The sequence below is a fragment of the Xenopus laevis genome, chromosome 7S (assembly GCF_017654675.1).
Source record: "Xenopus laevis strain J_2021 chromosome 7S, Xenopus_laevis_v10.1, whole genome shotgun sequence".
In the NCBI taxonomy this organism is placed as follows: Eukaryota; Metazoa; Chordata; class Amphibia; order Anura; family Pipidae; genus Xenopus; species Xenopus laevis.
The window spans coordinates 25,728,522-25,751,882 of NC_054384.1; the positions used below are offsets into that span (position 1 = coordinate 25,728,522).

Sequence of the window (23,361 nt, forward strand, 5' to 3'; positions counted from 1 at the left end):
AACAAATTGTTTTACCTTCGTCTGTCAACTTGACAATTTTGTTACCTCCATGTTGTTCCAAAACAAACTGGCATTTTTTGTGCTTACTGAACATTTGCAAGTAATAGTTTTTTAAATGAAAGTCTGGGAGGCTTGCTCTAGAGGATGCATTTTGGAGGCTTTGTTCCATATGGGAGACTAATACACAAATGGAACAAATTGTTAACAACTTTTTCTTTTCATGCACATTTGGGGCAAAACTGAATCCAACAATTGTTAAAAACATTGTCCATCTGGCTCTATAGGAAAGGCTACAAAATACATAGCCATGTCTGTTCCTTTGGTACATGCCCCCCTATGCATTCAGGATTGCTCCCACATTCAGCAATTGCTTTGGGCCATAACTTTGTATCACTGCTCACACAGTTAGGAACTGCTTAAGGACATTTGATGCTGAGGGCTGTCCAACATCATGTTGGGTTAGTTAACAAGGAGGCCCTGTGTTAAATATGATGTCTTTAGGTTTGTAACCCTGAAAGCACCTGAGGCATTAAGGATTTAATTACCTATTCATTCATTAATTGATGCCATTAGCAAAGGTCCCCTAATCACTGTAGTGTCATGTGAACGCTTGTCAATGGCTGTCTGATATGCAAAAAGCTTTTCCAGCCTAGAATAGAAACTTAATAAGAGTTTTACTGTTTCACAAGGATGTTCTGCAAACATAAACCTACACAGAAAAACATACACCAACTCACCAAACGCACATAGAGCTTGTATCCTAATTCACACAGGCTGAAGTTCCTCTGTAGGCACACATAGGGGCATATTTATTATGCTGTGTAAACTAAAAAAAGCTGTGTAAAATAAATGGCGAATTTATCAAGGGGAGTGTCATTTTACGCCATTCGAATGTAAGCTTTGCCGCTGTTATTTTACATTGCTTCTGGTGGAAGTCAATCGAAGAAAAAGCACGCACAAATTTTACAATTTTACACCGTTTTTTACATGGCAAAGCCTGGAGATGTGTGGTGTATTATCCCATTGTTTATTACACAGCATAATAAAAATGCCTCATAAACACTGAATCGCAAGAGATTTCCTAAAATTTCTGCCAATCCATTTCAAGATATTTCATATTTCTAAAAACCATGTAAATAACAAAGGTACAGTGTTGGGTTTTTAAAAATGGAGCTAATTGTAAACATAGGAGCAGAGATGATTAATAGCACATTATTAAAGGGGGGTTCACCTTTAAGTTAACGCTTAGGGGCAGATTTAGCAAGGGTCGAATGGAAAATTCAAATTTTCGAATTCGAATTTTTGAGTTTTTTTATGGCCAAAACCGTCAAATTTGAATAGGCAATTGTTAAAATTCTTTTTTTTAAATTCGAATTTGATTTTTGAAATTTATCATACACTGACTCTTTAAGAATTGAATTAGACTATACGCCACCTTAAACCTGCCAAATTGCTGTGTTAGCCTATGGAGGACGCCCTGGGATCACTTTGGAGGTGTTTGCAGCCTTCCTGACATTCAAATCTTTTTCGAAGAAAAAACTCAAATCGAATTTGATTCAAATTTGATTCGAGTTTGCGGGTCGATTCAATTCACCCGAGTTCCAAAAATTTTTAATAAATTGCAATTGTTCGAATTTTCAGTTCATAGGAGTTCATAATAATTCCCATGAACTCGAAATTCGACGCTTGATAAATCTGCCCCTTAGTAAATTATAGAATGGCTAATTCTAAGCATCTTTTCAATTGGTCTTCATGTTTTTCTTTTTTTATAGTTTTTGAATAAATTAGCCTTCTTCTGAATTTCCAGCTATCACATAGGGGTCACTGACCCCCATCTAAAAAACAAATACTTTGTAAGGCTACAAACCTATTGTTATTGCTGCTTTCTATTTAGTCCCTCTCCTATTCATATCTTACTTTCTTTTAATGTAAGGTTAATAGGGTAATTTGGACCCTACAAATCTGATTGCTGAAATAAACTGGAGAGCTGCTAAACAGAAAGCTAAATAACTCAAGAACAACAAATAATAATAATGAAATGAACAACCCCTTCAAGCATGGTGGACAAGTTGATCTTTGCACATTAAAGTGGTGAGCTAACTCAAGGTTATCCCATTATAGTAAGCCCCCTGGCATCCCATGCTGATGCATTGGCCCAGGATTAAATGTTGTAGGCCTCCCAATATCTGCCATGTATAGCCAGTTTTTTATTGTATAGGGATGAAAGTCAACAGCTTTGCTGCTATTATGTTATGTGCTGTGGTTAGCTTGTAAAGTGTAATTTTAAAGTAATAAAATAAATTAAATACATTTTAATCTATTTTAAATTTGACCTGATAATTTTTAAAACTACTTTGTTATTCATATGATAGTTTCTTGGCTTTTGCCTGGGTTTTAGGTCAGACCACAGATAGATTTCTAATACAGGCCTTTGAGAAGTGATTCTCTGCATTTTCACCAGCACTACTTTGTAGTTGAATGTTTTATAGCCCGTATATTATAGATGGTGGTTAGGGAACAAGGGAATGATATACCCACCAGCATACCCTGGCCGCTCCGCTAAAGTCAGTCCTGTGCACAGTAAGGGATCGGCACCTTCTTGAAGCAGCAAAGGTGAAAAATACTGGCACACAAGGACTATCAGCTGCCTTTGATGAGACTCAGGGATCCTGCTCAGCAGGGAGAAATATACAGGGAGAGCCTGACTCTGAGGCAGAAAGGCAAAACTATGGCATTTTATGCCAATACCCACTCAGAAGCTGAGGCTGTTCCTTGTGTGCCCTTAAACAAGATCTAAATCCTAGAAATTAATTTGGCTAAAAATGCCATATTTTATAAACCGAACCTATTGCACCAGCCTAAAGTTTCAGCTTGTCAATAGCAGCAATGATCCAGGTCTTCAAACTTGTCACAGGGGGTCACCATCTTGGAAAGTGTCTGTGACACTCACATGCTCAGTGGGCTCTGAGCAGCTGTTGACAAGCTAAGCTTAGGGCTCGTCACTAATTATCAAGCAGAAAATGAGGTTTGTCTGTAATATAAGCTGATGCTACAGGACTGAATATTAAATTCTGATGCTAGTTGCACTGGTTTCTGTGCTGCCATGTAATAATTATCTGGATTAATTTTCAATCAGCCTTATATTGTGACATTTCTATTCTATGTGTACTGTATATTGTGAGTGGGTCCCTAAGCTCAGTAAGTGACAGCAGTACAGAGCATGTGGAGTGAATCAGCAGAAAAGAAGATGGGGAGCTACTGGGGCATCTTTGGAGACACAGTCATTCACTGCTAAAGGGCTGTAGTTGCCTAGGGCTGGTACAGAAGCACAAAACATAATTTACAACATTTTTATCCTACTTCTTTAGTTAATCTTTAAACCTTTAACATTAAACAACAGTTGTAGGGCTATGGATTAGTTATTAGTGATACTGATTACACTTAATTCTTGTTCAGTAAAACTAGGGCCCCTGATAACATGTATTGTCAAGCCCCCCGCCCCATTTTTTATATGTATCCCTATATAATTCATTGTTTGCCATCCCTGTTTCCTATTTCTCTTTTGAAGATTGCAAATCTCAGCTTTTATATTTCCAATCAGAACAATTACTAAGTTATGTTGCATACACCAAGAGATGAGAATTGCAATTTTGCAATTGGTTTTATTATTTGTGGTTTTTGAGTTATTAAGCTTTTTATTCAGCAGCTCTCCAGTTTGCAATCTCAGCAATCTGGTCGCTAGGGTCCAAATTACCCTAACAAATAAGTGACTGGGTTATGAATTGGAGAAGACCTGACTAGAAAGAAAGAGTTTTAAAAAGCTGTAATATTAATACATTTGTAGCCTTACAGAGCATTTGTTTTTTCGATGGGGTCTAATAAAAGAAAAATGCAAATAATTAAAAAAACTGTATAAAAAAATGAAGGTCAATTGAATAGTTGTTAGAATTAGCCATTCTATAACATTCTAAATGTTAATTTAAAAGTGAACCACCCCTTCAAGTGTGCCATCCCTCTGTTGCTCTGCATTCACTTATTTTGCTTATGGCACTCAGGTAGTTTGTGGTGCATCATACATACTGATATATATATTTATGTTATCAAGTCTATAATAAAAAAAATTACAAAAACATTTAATCATCTAAAGTAGAAATACATCACTTAATTTATATTTCATCTAAAATGTGAGTGAGGTCCAGTATGCCAAACCTTTAATGTGGTCAAGCGTTAAGAAACTTAAAAGAAAACTGGATTTTTTGTTTCTTCGTCCTTACATATTTAGTTGTATTCCTATAAAGCTACATTTTGTTGTGAGACTTAATGACAGTGCCATTTGCTTATCCTCGCATCCCATTTGGCTCTGGGGAAAGTGACAGCCCAATAGGATGGCTCATTTGCATATCACTGGGGATATAACCAGGGGCAGAGATGGGACCAGCATATACACTCTCTCACTCCTGAAGACAAGACCCACCCACTGGGACTGATTTAAATGATTACAACTTTGAAAGGAGTCAGAGTTCTTCGCTCTTTCTAAGCAGAGTCTCACAGCAACTTTGTTAGTGCAACTTTACAGCTGAGAGAGAGGCAAGATGTTACTTCTAAGAACTACACCACTGCTGCTTTTGGCTCTGATGGCTTCACAGTCTCTTTGCGAAACTGTCCAATACTTCATAGATGAAGAAGAACCCCCTGGCACTGTTATTGGAGTTTTATCACACCATTCTATGTTTAACACCACGGATAGTCCTGCCAACAACTTCCGTCTGATGAAGCAGTTCAACAGTTCCCTTATTCATATTCGTGATAGTGATGGGCAGCTAAGCATCGGCGAAAGGATTGACCGAGAGCAGATCTGCAGGCAGTCTCTTCATTGTAACCTGGCTTTGGATGTGGTCAGTTTTTCCAAAGGACAATTCAAACTGCTCAATGTGAAAGTGGAGGTAAGAGACATAAATGACCACAGCCCTCACTTTCCCAGTGATGTAATTTATGTGGAGGTGTCTGAGAGCACCTCTGTTGGCACCAGGATACCTGTTGAAATTGCCGTAGATGACGATGTTGGGTCCAATGCTATCCAGAACTTTAAGATCACAAACAACAGTCACTTCAGTATTGAGGTGCAGACCAAGGCAGATGGAGTCAAATATGCAGATCTAGTCTTAATCAAAGAGCTCGACAGGGAAAGCCAACCAACTTATACAATGGATATAATGGCTGTGGATGGGGGAGAACCTGCTCTGTCTGGCACTGCAGTAGTTAATGTGAGAGTCCTGGACTTCAATGATAACAGCCCTGTATTTGAGAGAAGCACTGTCACTGTGGACCTTCTAGAGGATGCTCCAGTGGGCTACCTTTTACTGGACTTAAACGCTGCTGATGCCGATGAAGGTGCGAATGGAGAGGTTGTTTATAGCTTCAGCCCTCTGGTATCTCAAGAGGTACGTCGCCTATTTAAAATCAACTCCAGAACTGGTGGTGTTACCTTGGAAGACCAGGTTGATTTTGAGACCAAGCAGACTTATGAGTTTGAGGTCCAAGCCCATGATTTGGGCTCAAACCCACTTAGTGCTAACTGCAAAGTAATTGTGCATATAATAGATGTAAATGATAATGCTCCAGTCATCACCATTACCCCACTCACTTCCACAAGTGAAGAATTTGCCTACATTGCAGAGTCAGCTGCCAAGGAGACTATTGTAGCTCTGATCAGTACTACAGACAGAGACTCTGGTCCAAATGGACAAGTTCATTGCACTCTCTATGGGCATGAGCACTTTTTGTTGAAACAAGTATATGAGGGTAGTTTTATGGTAGTTACCACTACTACTCTAGACAGGGAAAAGATAGCAGAGTACACCCTGACAATAGTGGCTGAAGACCTAGGCTTCCCTACACTAAGCACCAAAAAATACTACACAGTCAAGGTGATTGATGAAAATGACAATGCTCCTTTATTTTCTAAGCCGGAGTATGAAGTGTCTATTCTTGAAAATAATTCTCCAGGTTCTTATATTGCCACAGTGGTAGCCAGGGACTCAGACACTGACCATAACGGCAAAGTAACGTACAAGCTGTTGGAAGCAAAAGTAATGGGCCAATCACTATCTACATTTGTTGCTATTGATGCAGATTCTGGGGTGCTGCGGGCTGTAAGGTCCCTGGATTCTGAAAGAATAAAACAAATAGATTTTGAGATAGGGGCAACCGATAATGGAGTTCCTAGACTCTCAACTCGTGCTCAAATCAAACTCAAAATAGTTGATCAGAACGATAATGCTCCTGTTATAATATATCCACTGCTGAATAATGGGTCAGCAGAGGTCCTACTGCCAGTCAGTGCCCCTCAACATTATTTAGTTTTTCAAGTTAAAGCTATGGATGCAGATGAAGGGCAGAATGCACAACTCACCTATGTCCTAATGAGGGATCCCCAAAGACTATTTGCTATTAACAGAGAAAATGGAGAAGTATCCTTAAGAAAGCAACTAAACCCTGACCAGACCAAGGACCTGAGCATTGTAGTTGCAGTGTATGATTCGGGAAGACCTTCTTTGTCCAGCAATGCTACAGTAAGGTTTATCCTTACAGACTCTATGCCTTCCAGCGTTGAAGTGGTCATTTTGCAACCATCATCTGAAGAGCAGCACCAGATAGATCTGTCCATTATCTTTATTGCAGTTTTGGCTGGAGGTTGTGCATTGTTGCTTGTGGCCATCCTGTGTGTTGCATGTACTTGTAAAAGAAAAAGCAATGGATTTAAGCAGGTACCTGAGAAGCAAGGGGGATACAGTAGTGACCATCTACTAAATAACTCCCCTCCTGAAATTGGATCATCGAACTCCTCTGTGTCTCAGTCCAAATCGTGCCAAATCTCAGTCAGTGCTGAATCTGGAGACTGCAGTATGTCCTCTAACACAGAACAGCGTGGAGACCAGCAAACAGACACAAAGGTATGTAATTATTTAATTATTTGTTAATGCATAGTTCATTATCGTTATTCATTTTCCTAAAGCTCAGACTGTATAGGGCAGGGAAATCCATTTGGCTTCCCTCCATCTCTTGCTGAACTACAACTAGTCTTACAGCCTTCATTTTGTAGTTCAATCACAAATAACAGGGAAGAGGTTGAGCGTAGCAAAATTAAAGTCACTGCCATTACAGGTATAAACATAATATGACTGACTGCAGTATGTCATTATCAGAATGCAGACAATCCAGCAATGTATTATTTTTTGGACCAGTATAGCATAATAGAATTAGCCAGTGACATCAATTTATTCCACATTCTTACTCCCACAGTACATAATGTTTGTGGTATTTCTGCAGTTAAAGAAAAGCAGAACACTCATAGAAAATAATGCAAACCCATTTTGTCGACACAGTTCTGTATTTCATGTCTAGGGTTCCTAGAGATGTTTTTTACAAGACAATTGGGGCACATTCTCATACTAGCATTGCAATGTCAGATACATATATATGTATTGGAAGAAAATATAGAATATAAACAATAAAAGACTGTTTTCTTTTTCTTTCAGCGCCCAGAGTCTGTCCCGACTTATGAGACATCTGGTTGTCAGCGGGACAGTTGTGCCGGAAGTGTAAGGTAAAAATGACTTTCCTCTTGCCTCATATCAGTTCTGTTTTAAAGTTAGGAGCAGTATATCAAAAATCAAGCTAATATCCCATAATCATAGTGTAGTACAAATGCAAAATATTGAATCACAATTATGTCACCTATTGTCTGTGTAGTACTTTTAGATTTTCTTTGCAGAAAGGAAATCAATATGTAAGCCCTCTCTGTGGTTTACCTGAAAAATTAAACGCATCAACAAAACTAATCATTCTATTCCTATAGTCCATCTTCCAGGGAATTAATAGAAAATAAATACATTTTTAGGTTTTAAAGGATGTTTGACAGGGATAGACAGTAAGATTCTTCAGCTGTTGCTACTACACTTGGCTTCCCCAGTCAGGAAGATGCTGCGATTTGCAGTTGAACAATACCTAGAGGGCGGTAGGATCCCTATTCAACACATCTTCAATTTAAATACTGCATCTCAAGCCCTAGTGTTGCCCAGCAGAGGTTGTGTTATATAGCCACTATAGACATAGGTTATTAGTTGACACTTTGCATGCAGAAAGTGCCTTTGTGATATCATGTGTTTACCATTGCAGTGGAAATTCTCATGTGGAACAGTACAGCACAAAGGACAGTGGCAAAGGAGACAGTGACTTCAATGACAGTGACTCAGATACCAGCGGAGAAGGGCAGAAAAAGAGCTGTGAGCAGCCAATACAGACTCAAGCTGGTAAGTGATAAACTATGTGATAAAATGTATAACACATGAATACTGTTCACTTTCTCTTCACATATAAAGCTGCTCTGCTCAAGCTTACGGAGAACTAAAGCCTTACTTGTACCAGCTCAAAGCAACCACAGCATTTTAGCAGTAAAGATCTATCTCTCTGAAGATGCCACAGTAGCTCCCAATCTTCTTTTCTGCTGATTTACTGCACATGCTCTGTGCTGCTGTCACTTACTGAGCTTAGGGACCCACTCAAAATATACAGTACACATAGAATAGAAATGTCACAATATAAGGCTGATTAGAAATTACTTCATGGCAGCACAGAAACCAGTGCAATTAGCATCAGAATTTAATAATCAGCCCTGTAGCATCAGCTTATATTACAGACAAACCTCATTTTCTGTTTGATAATTTGCAACCACCCAGCAGCTTCTCAACAGTTGCTCAATACTGTGACCCATGTGCCAAGTTTGAAGTCCTGGATCATTGCTGCTACTGAGAAGCTATAACTTTAGGCTGGTGCAATAAGTGCAATATATAAAATATGGCATTTTTAAGCCATATTAATTTTTCGGGTTTACTTTTCCATTAAAGCAGTCATTTTGTGATATTCTGAGACAATTTGCAGTTGCTTTTCGTTTTTTATTATTTGTGGTTTTTGAGTTTTTTAGCTTTTTATTCAGCAGCTCTCCAATTTACAGTTTCAGCAATCTGGTTGCCATGGTCCAAATTCCCCTAGCAACCATGCATTGATTTGAATAAGAGGCTGGAATATGAATAGGAGAGGCCTGAATAGAAAGTTGAGCAAGAAAAAGTAGCAATAACAATAAAGTTGTATTCTTACAGAGCATTTGTTTTTTTAGAAGGGGTCAGTGACCCCCATTTGAAAGCTGGAAAGAGTCAGAAAAAAGGCAACAAATCATTCAAAAACTATAAAAAATAGACAGCCAATTGAAAAGCTGCTTAGAATAGGCCATTATATAACATACTAAAAGTTAAACTAGAGGTGAACCACTCCATTAAGTAAAACAGTTTACACGTGGCACTCCCATGAAATGGTGTAAAAAATGCAGAAGCATTCATTTTCATGCGATTACACAGGATTGCTGTATGTTTTAGACATGCTTTTTGGCACCCATGGGAGAGGCAATTTCCTGCAGATGACAAAGCACCCCGTCTGTCATTGTCCTCAGCCTCAGCACCCCCAGTCTCTGCTTGGGGGGCATGTTTACAGTTAGGGAGCCACTGCTTTAAAATATAACTTTGACTTATGTGAAGTTATTGTGATGCCGACGTTAACATAACAATGCAACAATTGCAACATTTTTACCAACAAGGCTATAGTCATTAATGTCATAATTAAGTGTGGGATATATCCTGGGTGAATTAGGCCAATATTTTTAGCAGAAAGAAGCACAGAGGAAGGACTGAGGTCACATGACAGCTGTATATACCATGTGTGCTACTTCCTGTCCTTCCCTAAAAGAACCTCTCTGTGTCCCTGTGTTGTTTCTGTGACAGGACGGTGCTGCTTCCTCTTTTCTGTTTGATGATGTTTGTTTTTACACATCTGGCTCATTAGCAGGGCAAATGTGTTGCCTTAGGGTAATGGCATTTTATCTAGCAAGGGAAGCAGTTTGACAGGTCCTCTAATGCAAACAAGAGGTGCACCATGCTGTGTTGCTCATGCATATGTTACCCACATGCTGTACTACAACTCCCACATATGATCAAAAGAGAAAGCATACTGGGAGCTGTACATTACGCACTTAATGCAAGAGGAACGTGTCATGTATGTTCTACATAAATTTGCATTATTATTTTTCATAAGACATTCATGTGCGCAAATGTCTAGACGGCTGCAATTTAAATGGAAAAATATTTACTTATTTCTTATTTAATTATTTCCCCCCCAGGTGTGCTCTACACAAAGGAAGTGATGTCATACCGGCATGTAGATAACCAATTTGGCCACAGAAGCATCAGTGGTAATCAATGTGGAAACCTTACATTGCAAAAGGGTTACACAGTGTCTTACTCATTAGCTCCTACTAATTACAACACCTATCATGCAAGACAACCGAACCTGTTGCCTCTCCCTCACAACAACCCATATTACCATATCAGCCAACCTCACAGAATGCGGGCAGAGTATGAAAGAGAAATAGCGGCCAGAAGTGGAACATTATCTCCTCAAAGATTGTCTAGAATAAGGCACCAAGAACTCTATCACAATCCACAGGTTTCTCTACAGCACTACAGCCCTACAGAAATAGCTACAGCCTTCTAAGAGGCTAAGGAAATGTAGCATCGTCTCAGTATTTTAATATGGAATCTTACAATGTATCAACTGCCCATAATTATGACTGATACCTGGGAATCAAATATAGAGCTTGTTAATAACTGGCTTCCTATGACCAGTTTTTTTTTACGCCACGTTTTGTCTGTATGAACCTAAAAGAATTCAAAGCCCCTTTCATCCAATGTGGCTGTTTAAATAGGGATTATAGATGTCCCACCTGAGAATGACAAAACAAGAACTTTTGTACTTATTCTAAACTTGTTTCTGTCCAACCTAACATGGGGCTCCTTGGACATAAAAAATTATTTGTTGAAGTCCCGCATTATTACACTGAATAATATTTTTGTTTGATATTCTTAACGTTTAAGTCAGGAATGACCAATCTGTGGCCAGAATCAGAATCTTATGTTTTTTCCCCCTAAATTTGTGGCCGCATTCATGCTGTATAGTCTGTATATAATAATATATTGTGCATTCATGTACATTTTGTGTCCGAATGTCTGTATATAGAAATTTATTTTGATGTAAAATATTCTTTAAGATTTTCAATAAATATTTATATGAAAATATACAAAACAAAGCTGTAATCATTATTATCCTGTATATATATAGCGCTGGTATATTCCCCAGAACTTGTTCTTTCCCCATAACAATCTAATTTTACAAGATAACCTTAAGTTATACCCTGTGTTCATTACAAGAATTCATAAAGGGGACTACCTACAGTGTATGTCTTTAATTTGAAATATTTGTAAAATGTGTAATATAATAGATTAATATATAAAGAAAGCTTAGAGGCCAAGAGCCCTCAATTAAAATTCAAACTGCCTTGTTTTTTTAAGCACTAGATGCAGGTACAGGATGACAAAGGGCACTTTCCATTGAGGTAAATATGAAAACAATAGTACTCTATCTCTTTTTATTTAAGTCTTATAAGTTTAATATGTGCACAAAAATATTATATATATATATATATATATATATATATATATATATATATATATATATATATATATATATATATATATATATATAGAAATGCTCTGGGTGTCCGCACTCGATCTCAAGTAGAGCAGAGGTGCACTATCAATGTTCAATGGATCAGCACACTCATTGTAGAAGTGAATAAAGTGTTTTATTGGTAACACAGCATTGTTATCCGACGTTTCGGTCCCACCTGGGGACCTTTCTCAAGGATGGTGTGTACAAAATGCATCAAACTTTAAATACCCACCCCCACCAGTGAATTTTGGCTCCAACATGACATCCTCAGTCCATATACAGCTGTGTGGTCTTTTTTCAAACAAGTCTCTTTAGTTGCATGTGTAAAGTGTACTTCAAATTTTCACCATTAGGTGTCAGCCTTGTGCCTCTGTGAGTTTTCTGTGTGTGTGTATAGCTTAAAAATTTACTGAATTAAATGACATACAAGGAAGGAAGGCAGTCCTTTAAGTTTAAATGTTACCTCGTGGAGAATCGGAGGCGTGAATTACTGTTAACAATTATTCAAAAGAAGAGAAAAAGATAGTAAGAGCCCCCTTACTCTCAAATAAATTAAATTAGTTATCTAAATTATATGGTGAACCAATCAATTGATAATTATAAAGTGCTTGTGCTAATAAAGAGGACTTGCTTGATTAATTAAAACCTTCTAATAGGTTTAAGTAGATATTAAACAATTCACAAAACAACAAGTTCAGAGAAGCATAGAGTTGCTTTTTCTGTGTATTAAAAATAGCCAGTGCCAACTTGTTAGTTTATATACTGAATCTGTAAGCGATAGATTCAAAATTCCAATACGTTATAAAGTGCAAGTGCTCAAATGTTTTCAGTCGCTGACTGGGTGTGGTTCAAAATGAATAATTTATGCAATTCATTAGTAAAATTAGTTTAAAGAAAAAGGAACCCGGACCGACATTCAAGGAAAATTAATTAGGAAAAGGAAAATAGTGTAGAGGTGGAGAAGTCCCATTCATTTCCTATTAATAGGGTCAGCCTTAAAGTAAAAAGCTTGTGTGTTCATAGTTCATTGGCCTCCATCAACAATTCGAAGAGACGTATACGGAGTACAGTGGTCCCTTTATCCAGTGATACAGTATCTTGACTTTCAGTGCTTATTTTGAAGTTATAGATATAAATGACCACAAGATGTCTCTAAAGAAGCATGTTAGAGACAGATTCATCAAAGTAGAATGTTTATAGACAACAAAACACATTCAGGCTAATTGTAAAAAGAAAAACCGAACAGCATTCATTACTTTTACTTTTATATATGTTTGTGTGTGAATATACAGTATTATAGTATATACATATTGTGGGAATCTTTGAATCCAATTAAATGGCAGAAGCAACAATACCTTTTTAAAAGAAAAAGATAACACCCAATTTAATTTTCAAGCAGGTTTGCCCCTGTGTTTTATTAACATAAGCAAGGAATTTTTCAATTCATTCAACCTAAGAAAATAAATACGGTGCTTGTTTATACTCCAGAGCAGCCCAAAAGCCTTAAAACTTACTTTTAATTTATATATATACACTTTGAGAAAGGCTAGAGTGCTAGCCGAAACGTCAGCAACTTTTTTTTCTAAATAAAATTCACCTTATTCTTCATAAGACCTGAGAGTGCTCGCCTTCCTTATGGATATCTATGGACTCTTCATGATGATAGCACCAAGGCACATTGTACCTATTTTACGAGTTGTGCCGACTAGACACAGACTTCTCCTAGCACAATATTAATAAGAGAATGAATCACAATGCTTTAGGTGATATCCTTGCAACGTTGTATAAATACGTATTAGCTCTCAAACAGGGTATATGACTCCGTCCAGTCATAGAATCTCAAAGATCAATAAATAAAGCTTACCCTGGAGAACCTTAAAACAATTGTCTTGTTTTTATTTCAATTCACACAACATGTTTCGAGTCCAAGGACTCTTCATCAGGTGCTTAAGCACCTGATGAAGAGTCCTTGGACTCGAAACATGTTGTGTGAATTGAAATAAAAACAAGACAATTGTTTTAAGGTTCTCCAGGGTAAGCTTTATTTATTGATCTTCAATATTAATAAGAGAACTGACCTTCCTGTCAAATTGAAGATCTTCTGAAATAGGATGTGTATACAGACTGAAACACAGAACTGCATCTGTTTCACTGTTGAGTTTGTGATGTATTTTAGACACTGACCAGTCTACACGTGAATGCAGTGTTCTGTTTCACATTTAAAGTGTATTGTCAGGAAAAATATTTGGGTAGCTATGGAATACATCAATTTGAGAACCTTGTTATTTAATACTGAAAGTATTTACGGAGTTGTACATAAAATGTACAACAGCATGTACATAAAAATGTAATCAATAAAGTGCCAGTGTATGTCTTGCCCATTGACATGAATGTTATAATATCATTGTGCAGTTAGCTGACCATAAAACCTTAAAATGCTTCTATACAGTTGGTCATTTTTTAAAGATAATCTGGCAGATTTCGTGGGACAAAAAAAAATCACTGGATTGAATGGTCAGAAATGGGGCAATGCCTGGAATTTAGGTTGCTATGACATACAACTAATGTGAAACTGCAGCAAAAATATGCCATGAAAATTTGTGCCGTAACAAGAAATTCCCCAAGACAAAACAGAGACAAAAAAAGTCGCCATAAGAAGAAACGCCTGACTGCATTTGGACAAAAAAGTCACTGAAAAAAAAAATAGGGTTGCCTAAAGGTTAGGGTACTCCCCATGAATTGTAATCACTTACCTGATACCCCGGGCCAGTGCTCCTGTTAGCAGAAAACTGCACTGGGCTGAGGTACATAAGAGTGAGAGATCCTCCTCTTGCTTCTGTATTCATGGCACTTGAGCTTGTGTAGTAGAGTGACAAGCTGAACTTTAACAAAAAAGCTGGGATTTTTTCACTCTACTGCACATGCATTGGCTGTGGAATTTTGACAAAATAAAAAGGGAGGTAGAGGATCGCTCGCAGTACCCTGGGCTGGTGCCGTTTTCTACTAACAGGAGCACCAGCCCAGGGTATAAGTGAGTACAATCCTTTTGTGGTGCCCTAACATTTGGCACCCCCCATCGATTGGACCTTTCCTTCTCCTTTAAAAATATACTAATGGTAAAGTATGGATAAAATCAAAGGTTGTTTCATACATTCAGATTCTGTCTGTGAATACAGATGTGGTACAGGGCTGTTGGAAAGGGAAAGTATAATTTTGAAAAAGAGACTCTGCTATGGGGGCTGCAAATCTTCTAGGGTCTGTTGTTAGAACTAATATTTTTGCCTACTTTCACCTGTAATAAAAGATTCTGCACCGCAGTGGTTACAGTCTAGTGTCACTAGGCCAGAGCCTGCTTTAAAAGTAAAGACAATTTTTGGCCTTTGTAGTTGTGCTAGACTTTGTACTTATACCCTCTGCACTCTATAACATGTGTGTTTTTTAATATACAGTTTTTGCTCAGAAATACAGTAATTGTCAGCTTTGACTTGTAGATCAATAATGACACTGACCCCAAATATACCTGAGACAGAAAACAAGTATAGGGGTGAGATCAAGCCAGACAGGGTACCAGATTCACGGTCAAGCATATCCAAAGATGGGGCTCACTAAACAGATACAAAACAGGTGCAAAACAGGCCAAAGGGCATGTGGCAACAAGTGAAGGTCAGGTTTGGGTAGGATGATAACAGATAGCAGTACAAAGAAGAAGAGCGGGCTTTCAATGAGGAGACTAGATAACTAAGCACTGATTCCAAGGGCTGGTGCCAGGCAGCAAAAAGTCATAGTGACACAAAGTGCCATTACATGAGTGCAATGTTTGCATATTCACACATCAGGAAACCTAATATATAATTGCACAATGGGAAGGACAGCAATGCGCAAAAATGTGAATCCCAGAGCAGGAGCACATAAAGGGAGCAGTGGGTTCCATAAAGGTAATTACTATATTTGAGAGGCCTTAAGGCCAAGAAGACCTATAACTTTAATACAAGCTAGAATGGAAGACAGGAGGGTTCACTTACATTTGCAGACACGGTGGGCAACTTGCACTTACGTTGCACCTAAAACCACTTTCATTAAAGGTACTTGTGTCTAAATTTGCTATTTGCTCTTCCATATAGTTGCTGTCAGCATCACTCAGTCCTTTCTGCCTTCAGTTTTGAATATGGTAATGTTGTGCCTATTGACGCACAGCCCTAAGAGCACCCCGGAACTACTGCCTGGTCAGGAGGTGGTGGTAGCTCCAGGGGTCCTTCAGCGTCCTGCGTCAATTTTGCTTAATTGGACATTGTTGTGGTAGACACAGCCAAACAAATTGTCCTGTTGCCCCTGCAATGTCTCTAGAAAAACAAGGTGATTTCACGTTGCATAATGCGTCAAAGTAAGTTAATGTGCCCTAAGATCTGAAAAGGTCCCAGAGATTGCTGGCTCAGAATATAGTTTCACAATTATAGTTCAGTCTCTGAGCAGATAATACAGACAGTAATAAGTCATACAGGAGTCTCTCGTGTACTGGAAAGAAGATAAGTTCAGCTAGAGAACAGATAAGTGCTTTCAGGTGAGTAACAATATAGACCAAAAGCAGGCTGATTAATGCAATAAGAACCTTTAATTTTCAGGCACAATGGGGTTTCTGGCAATCAATGGTCCAGAGGCTTCAGTACAGTGTTGGAAAGAGGGTGGATCTTCCTCTTATGCCTTCCACTTCAGGTGGGAGTGGATGTTGCTGTGAGTCTGGGCCTTAGGTCGCAGTAAAGGAAAGACCCCATGGGTGGTGAGGCCCTTAGTGAAGTCAAAGATACAGCGACCCCATGAATGAGGTGTAGTCAGGACAGGGTAGTTCTCTGTAACAGCACTTTCTAGGAAAACGAGGCAGATCAGAGCAAGAGCAGTCTGTGCTCCAACTAGGAGGAATAGCAAGGGGGTAGCTCTCCCCTCAGGCAAGACTGGCATGTAGTGTAGGGATCACTAAGCTGAAAAGGGTTTTATGTTTAGTGTATTCCCTGATCCAACTTGTGGGGATCCAGGTCACTGTCCAGAAATCCTGAGGGTGCACCTATCAATTTAGTGTGTTCTCTCCACAGGAATGTCACAAGGTGCTGGCTTTGAATTAGCTGTGATGTTACCTTACATGTATGTGAATATCTCATGGATTGTAAATATGAAAACCCTAGTTGTGCTTCTGATGTCCATTCTTTTATTTAGTGATACAGCTTAAGTCAAGTGTAGTTGCACAATACCATTCCTTCACCCTTTCATATAGCAAAGGCCCATCCTGTGGAGAGAGGGTCAATATAACTGATGCTCTGCCTGTTTCTTAGCCGGACAAGATCTAGCCTAGCCTAGATGAGGCGCCACTTCTTCAAGCTCCACTTTAGGCAAATAAAATATTGCGTCTTGGGGCTTAAAGGGCATGTAAAGGCAAAAAAAATCCCATTTTAACTTTCTTTAATGAAAAAGAAACATATCTCCAATATACTTTAATTGAAAAATGTGTAACGTTTTTATAAGAAACCTGACTGTATGCAGTGAAATTCTCCCTTCATTTACTGCTGTGGATAGGAATTGTCAGATGGTCCCTAACTGCTCTGCAGGGAAACAATCATACTTATGAACAGCAGGTGGAGCCCCCCCCTTACTTACCAGCCATGCAGACCTCAAGCAGCTTTGTTTATGATGATCCCTAAGCAGCCCAGACCACACTGAGCATGTGCACAGTCTTAGTCTTGCAAAGATGTTTAGCAAAGTTACAAGATGGTGACCCACTGTAGCCAACTTTGAAAGCATAAATTATTTGTTGGATTAGGCTTGTGGTGCAGTAAGTTCATGTTTATATTTAGTATACAAAATACAGCATTTCTAGCCTTATTCTATTTTAGACTTTACATGCCCTTTAACACTTAGGGGTAAAGCAACAAACAGTGTTGTATGTGCCCCTCTTTTGTACTTTGTGCCTTGCCCTATATATGGCAAATGAGGCCCACAGCTTTAATTTTTTATAAAGTAATTCACGTTTACTTTTACTCCTACAGCCTTCACTGAAGCTGAGAGCAGGAGCAGTCATTTGGAACAGGTAAAAATGCCTAATAGTCAACAAACTAACATACTTTCTGCAAGAAAAATGTAGCATGCTGGGATACACTAATAAACCACCTAATTTAAAAAAAAAAATGTAGAATAGATATTTACTGTGTGAAACATCCACTACACTTTGAGTCCATTCTTTGCTTTACACATTTAGCCAGTAGAGCTACCCAAATTTAGCAGACACAAAATGCTGTGCTCCCAGGGGTGCAGTGTGAATGAATACACAGAACAGACGTCCTTCCTGTTGGAAAACAATGTTGTTTAAATTCACAGACCGATCTCACAAAGACTACTTTGTCTTTTTCAGAAAAGTCTATTTTAAAAATGTCTTTTGTGAATAAATTGGTACTAGAGGTACAGTCATTAAGGGGCAGACTTACTAAGGTTCGAATAGTAAATTAGAATTTTCGATTTTTGTTTTTTTGGTCAAAACTCACAATTTCGAATTTAAAACCACCAACTCAAATTTGAATTCAAATGTGAGATTCGACCCTGGAAATAGTTTTAATTCGATACTTCACCACCTAAAACCTGCCGAATTCATGTACAAGTCAATGGCAGAGGTCCATTGAACCATTTGAAGATATTAATAGCCTTCCTGACATTCGAGTTTATTTTTGGAGGAAAACTAGATTTGAATTCGACGTTTGAGTTTTTTCTTAAATAACCTCCCATTCGAGTTGTGAGTACATTCAAATTTACTAGAGTTAAAATTGGTTTTGTATCCAATTGGAGATCCAGGGTTTGCCAAACGTCATTTTCATAAAGCAATAAATAAGGCTTCAGATATATATACATAGATACACCACATGGCCATACAGTATGCACATAGACTATTCTGCAGAAACACAGGCAGCTTGTTTTAGACTATCAACTAACTCATAGAGGGCTTCATTTATTTACGGTGCAAAGCATTAAAATGGATACAAAATTGTACAAATAAAAATGCCAAACAGGATTATGGTCCAGGAGAAGATGTCCAGTATATTATTGGACTCCCATCACAAATACTTCTTGGTTTGGAGTCCTTGGACTGAATATAGATTTGGTACAAACTGCCCAACTACCTTTTTAAGCATTTAAACCGTTACCATTCAATCATGTCATTTGTAACACTTTAAATAGGATTTAGACGTGTCTGCTAGTTAAGTGGTTACATTTGTATTGTCAGTTTTACATTATGTGTAAATTGGCAGTGGAAGATAATAGTTTAGCTACGAGTCATATGTTAAAATTATGCTTCATTTTGGTGTAACTGTATAAAAGAGACAATATGGTGTATTAGAGGTTTCAATCTGTAAAGGCTCTTATTGTATGCTACTGTAAACTACTTTATGTGCAAAACACAATACAAATATTGGAAAATATAAAAATGCCAAACAGATTGGATTTGCACCAAACCACTATTGTATAATTTATGGGCACAGCAGAAAGGATGAGCAGACAACTAAGATTGTCAGCCAAATCACACGTTTAACACATTGCCCATAAATATACGAGGTGCATCGCCACCTCGCTCCCACAATTATGCTGGAATTATTTTAAAAATGCTGCATTGTGGGTAACACAACATGGCAACTTGTGCCTGAAATTAAACTTTGCACATTGCACTTGCTCTTTTAATTAAGCCCTTAGATCTTTTAAAGTCTCTAGTTAAAGTCGACTGTTAAAAATGTCAAAGATTTACTTTTCAACCAGTGCATCATGTTACTCGTGGGCATTCATTTCAGTAACATTCCTCCCCTTCTGTGCCTTGTAATAACACTGCTCTTTTTCCAATGCATGTGTAGGCTACAACTTCATTTGTACAGCTGGATGTGCCTAAATCAGGTTGGACACAGAGAACTTGTTTCCTGGCAAGGAAAGCCTGCAGTGCTTGTTCCACTTAAACCTTACTGACCCTTTTATCTCAAAGGAGTAGCTAGTGAGGCAAAATTAGCAATAAATACCCAAAATTAGCCAACAACACCAAACTAGAATAACAGCCAGAGTCTGGGAATGCTGTCAGTTATGGTTCATCAACCTTAAAGTCCAACAGGCAGCAGATTTATTATCTGTTATTTATCCAGCTCCAACACATTTCTGCAGCACTTTACATCATTCACATCAGTCCCTGCACCAGTGGAGCTTACAATCTAAGATCCCTATCAAATTCATATGCAGTAGGGAAAATTTTATAAGGAGCCATTTAATCTGCCTTTATGCTTCCTTTAGGAGTGTGGGAGGAAACTCATGCAGACATGAGAAAATACAAATTTCTTGCAGCTGAATAGACTGTAATTGAACTCAGACCCCAATACTGCAAGACAACAGTGCTATCCACTGAGCCACCATGACACTGATACGTTATTACTATTATTCTTTATTTACATAGTTTAGAGTCCTGTAGCTGATCTGGTACCCGAAAAAACCTGCGGTACCCTGAGGGTTGCAGGTAGAAGTTCGCGTATAGACACAGGTCGGCGGTTCTGCGGGTTTACGGGTCGCGGGTCGGGCTGTGGGTCTTCTAAATAGGGATATTTACTCCATTTTTCTGATCATGTCTACTTCCGATGATACCACTTCCGGTTTACAATGACAGCACTTCCTGATTCTTGATAGTCAGCGGGTAGCGGATCCGGATTGCGGATAAGGTACTTGCGGGTTGGGTCGGGTAGCGGGTCCAAGCGGGTAAGGACTTTAACATAGTTCTGACAAGTTTCTCTGCTTTTTCTAGGGATTGTTAATTTTATTTTTTTTATTTTTTCATTATTCACCCCCCCCCCCAGTGGAGTGCACAATCTAAGTTCTGTATTACATTTGAACACACACTCCACAACATTTCTCATCACAAACCAATGGACAATGGAAAATGCCACTCTGTGGGCAAAAAATATCAGCACCAGTTATGACTAGCTCCACTAGACCAGACCAGCCCCCCAGTCACGCCTGCAATCAGGAAAAAAGGTACTGCAGGGGGCCGGAAGGGAGGTTGCGGCTGGGGTTGGGGCGGGGGGTAGTGAGGTCCAAACCTGAGCCCTTATTCTGCAAAAATGTATGGTGATTTTTTGACTGAACAGTTTAATCATATTTATTTTCTTACATTAATATGACTGTGCTTCCTTTTCAAACTTCCTTATTTAACTTGCAATGCTTTAAGTTGAAAATGCAAACAAAATAAAAAGTGGATGTAAACAAGTTCCTGTAAAAGGCATGTGTGTATTGTTCTTCTGAACAAATTTGTTTAGATGTGTTGTGAGCAGAGAGGAGAAAGAGAATTTGTATATTGTTTCTGAAATGCAAGAAGTTATTTTCTTTTTTCTGGGCTTAGTAGAAGAGAAATTATATCGATGTACTAAACCATTGAAAGACTAAATGAGCTGCGATAGCAGTGCGCCATAATGAAAGTCTGATGGTATCAGTTTTAGTTTCTTGTAATGATTTTATGGACCTTTGTAGTAGTATCTTATGGTTCTTCATTCATCATCACACACCTATAGAAGTCACATCAGCAGGGCAGGATTTACATAGTGGGTGCCCCTAGGCCTACAGGCGTTCATTTCCCCAACCCCTCTGCCTTTTTTCAGGCAAATTCTCATCTTCAGGACCAGAGCAATGGGGATTGGTGCGCAGGATATTTAAAAAACGTCCGTATCTATTGTGCATGCCCAGTGTTTCTGGGTGTGGTTGGGCAGCATGCCGGCCCCTAAAAGTCTGCCATCCTTGGCCTTGGTGGCCTTTCCACAAATCCGGGCCTGCACACTAGTGCCAGAACTATTATGTGCTGTTGGAAGCATTCCCTGGGCAGGGGGCTGTTGGATAAGATGACTAATTATAGTTGGGCTAGAGCCCATAGTGTGTTACAGCTCTAGATAGGACAGATTTGCTGTCTATAGAAGAGGAAGAGAGCAGAACTCAGTAGCATACAATAGTTCAAAAGACTATGGCTGTATATTGGTGGTGCTCTATCCAGAAACCTTGCTGCTTGTCTTGGTTCCCTTGTTCCATATAGTAAAGAAGTATGGTGTGCCATCCTACTTCTTTACTATATGGAAGAGAGCAGAACACATTTCTTCTGAATAGATAAAAAAACTACTAAAGCAATATACAGGGGAGAGGTACGGGCAGGTGACAGGCAAAGGCAAAGTTCAATTTACAGGCCAAAGGTCAGAACCAGGAAATTCACTGAATAAAAGAGGAACCAAATACTCCAAGAACTCCAAACCAAATGTAGGAACAAGGTAACGACTTGGGAACCAGAAAAGGACCACAGAAACCAGGAAGGAATACAGAAGCTTCTGAAGATAATGTGCGGCTTGAGTGTGTATAACACTTTATAGCCAGCATGGGAATATGGCTGGAAATGAAGCGGTTAATTTGTATACTTACCTGAGGTAAAATGTAGTCTGCGTAGTCTCAGTCTTGATTGCAGGTCTCGAGCGGCAGCTGTGAAGAAAGGAAGTTGATTGGTGGATTGATAGACACGTGACCGAGACAGAGGGGTATAAAAGCCGGTTTGCGCCAAGCTTACAGATCGTTGATTAAGGAACATCGTCGTCATGCTCTCCAGATTTGCACCCACCCACCCAAATTTTGTTAGATATATATTGTTATAATATAATAAAAAAAAATATATATTGTCGCAGCTTGGAGGAAAATTACATTTTGTTGTGTAATTAGTTTCCTGGGCGGAAGAATTAAAAGGCTGAACTATTTTGGGAAAGGTGGCCCAATGAAGGAATTGGGCTGGCTAAATTAAAGTATACTAATAAAACACGGTATGTTGTAAAATGTGTTTATCAATAAATATGCTGCGGCCATTCTCCATCAATAAACAAGTTGTCAAGTGTATTATTGGTTATGGGTTATTTTCTATAATACAGCATACTGTTCCTATGATTTGGTAAGAAAAAGCTTTAATAATAAAAATGATAAATAAATATAAAAAAATAATATTAAGTTTAGTAAAATAATAATAATAAGTTTAGTAAAATACTGTTTAATTCTCTCTTTCACTGTTTACCACCATGTTAAAATGTCAGCATTGTATTTTTTTTGCTGTCCCTTATAAGCAATGTTAAAATTAGAATGTATATTTTTTCCGTCAAACAAGAGTTGATGTGTTTCGCGTCATTCGATGCTTCATCCAAGGAGCTAATGAAGCTTTCATTGATGCAAAACTTATAAGGAGGGAGAAGCTGAGGACCATGGAGCACCGAAGTAGCTCTGTGCTTTTTGGTTAATTTTTTTAATTTTTTGTTAAATGTATAATTGTGCACCAAATAAATGCTTCCTGTGTATTACTGCTGTGACGTATGGTATCCCAAAACCCAGAGTAAACATCAAAGTCCCAGTCTAGGCTCGCACTTCTGCCTTTAGCAGCCGCCTTTAGCTTCGGAAGGAGCTCTCTGCTAATCAGATGCCGCCAGGACTTTACGCGAGAGAACCAAGGGGAAAGCTCTGGCCAGGCAAGGGAACCGTAACGTATAACTGGAACGGAGAAGAAGAAGCGAGGTCAAGGGACAGGCCGGGTTGAAACCAAACAGACAATATGTAACGGTTGGCACCCTAAAACTAGAACCGATGCCAAGCTCCCTGGTTTCGCTCGTGATTGTGCCTTTGGCCTCAGGAGGAGCCCTCAGCTACTCAGATGCCGCCATGTCTTAAAACGAGAGGTGC

At 38.7% G+C, this 23,361-nt stretch overlaps 1 protein-coding gene across 1 annotated transcript; it reads left to right on the forward strand.

The window, feature by feature from the left end:
- The first annotated feature begins 4,537 nt into the window (after nucleotides 1-4,537).
- On the forward strand, nucleotides 4,538-11,185 carry pcdh8l.S (protocadherin-8-like S homeolog). The gene is made up of 4 exons (NM_001199796.3): nucleotides 4,538-6,953; nucleotides 7,539-7,606; nucleotides 8,179-8,312; nucleotides 10,229-11,185. The coding sequence occupies exons 1-4, from the start codon at nucleotides 4,593-4,595 to the stop codon at nucleotides 10,600-10,602; spliced, it is 2,937 nt and encodes a 978-aa protein (NP_001186725.2). The 5' UTR covers nucleotides 4,538-4,592; the 3' UTR covers nucleotides 10,603-11,185.
- Nucleotides 11,186-23,361: the final 12,176 nt, after the last annotated feature.

Coding starts and splice junctions, on each gene's coding strand:
- pcdh8l.S (NM_001199796.3), top strand. CDS start 4,593: ATGTTACTTCTAAGAACTACACCACTGCTGCTTTTGGCTCTGATGGCT. Junction 7,607..8,178: donor AGTTGTGCCGGAAGTGTAAG/GTAAAAATGACT, acceptor TTACCATTGCAG/TGGAAATTCTCATGTGGAAC. Junction 8,313..10,228: donor GCCAATACAGACTCAAGCTG/GTAAGTGATAAA, acceptor TTTCCCCCCCAG/GTGTGCTCTACACAAAGGAA.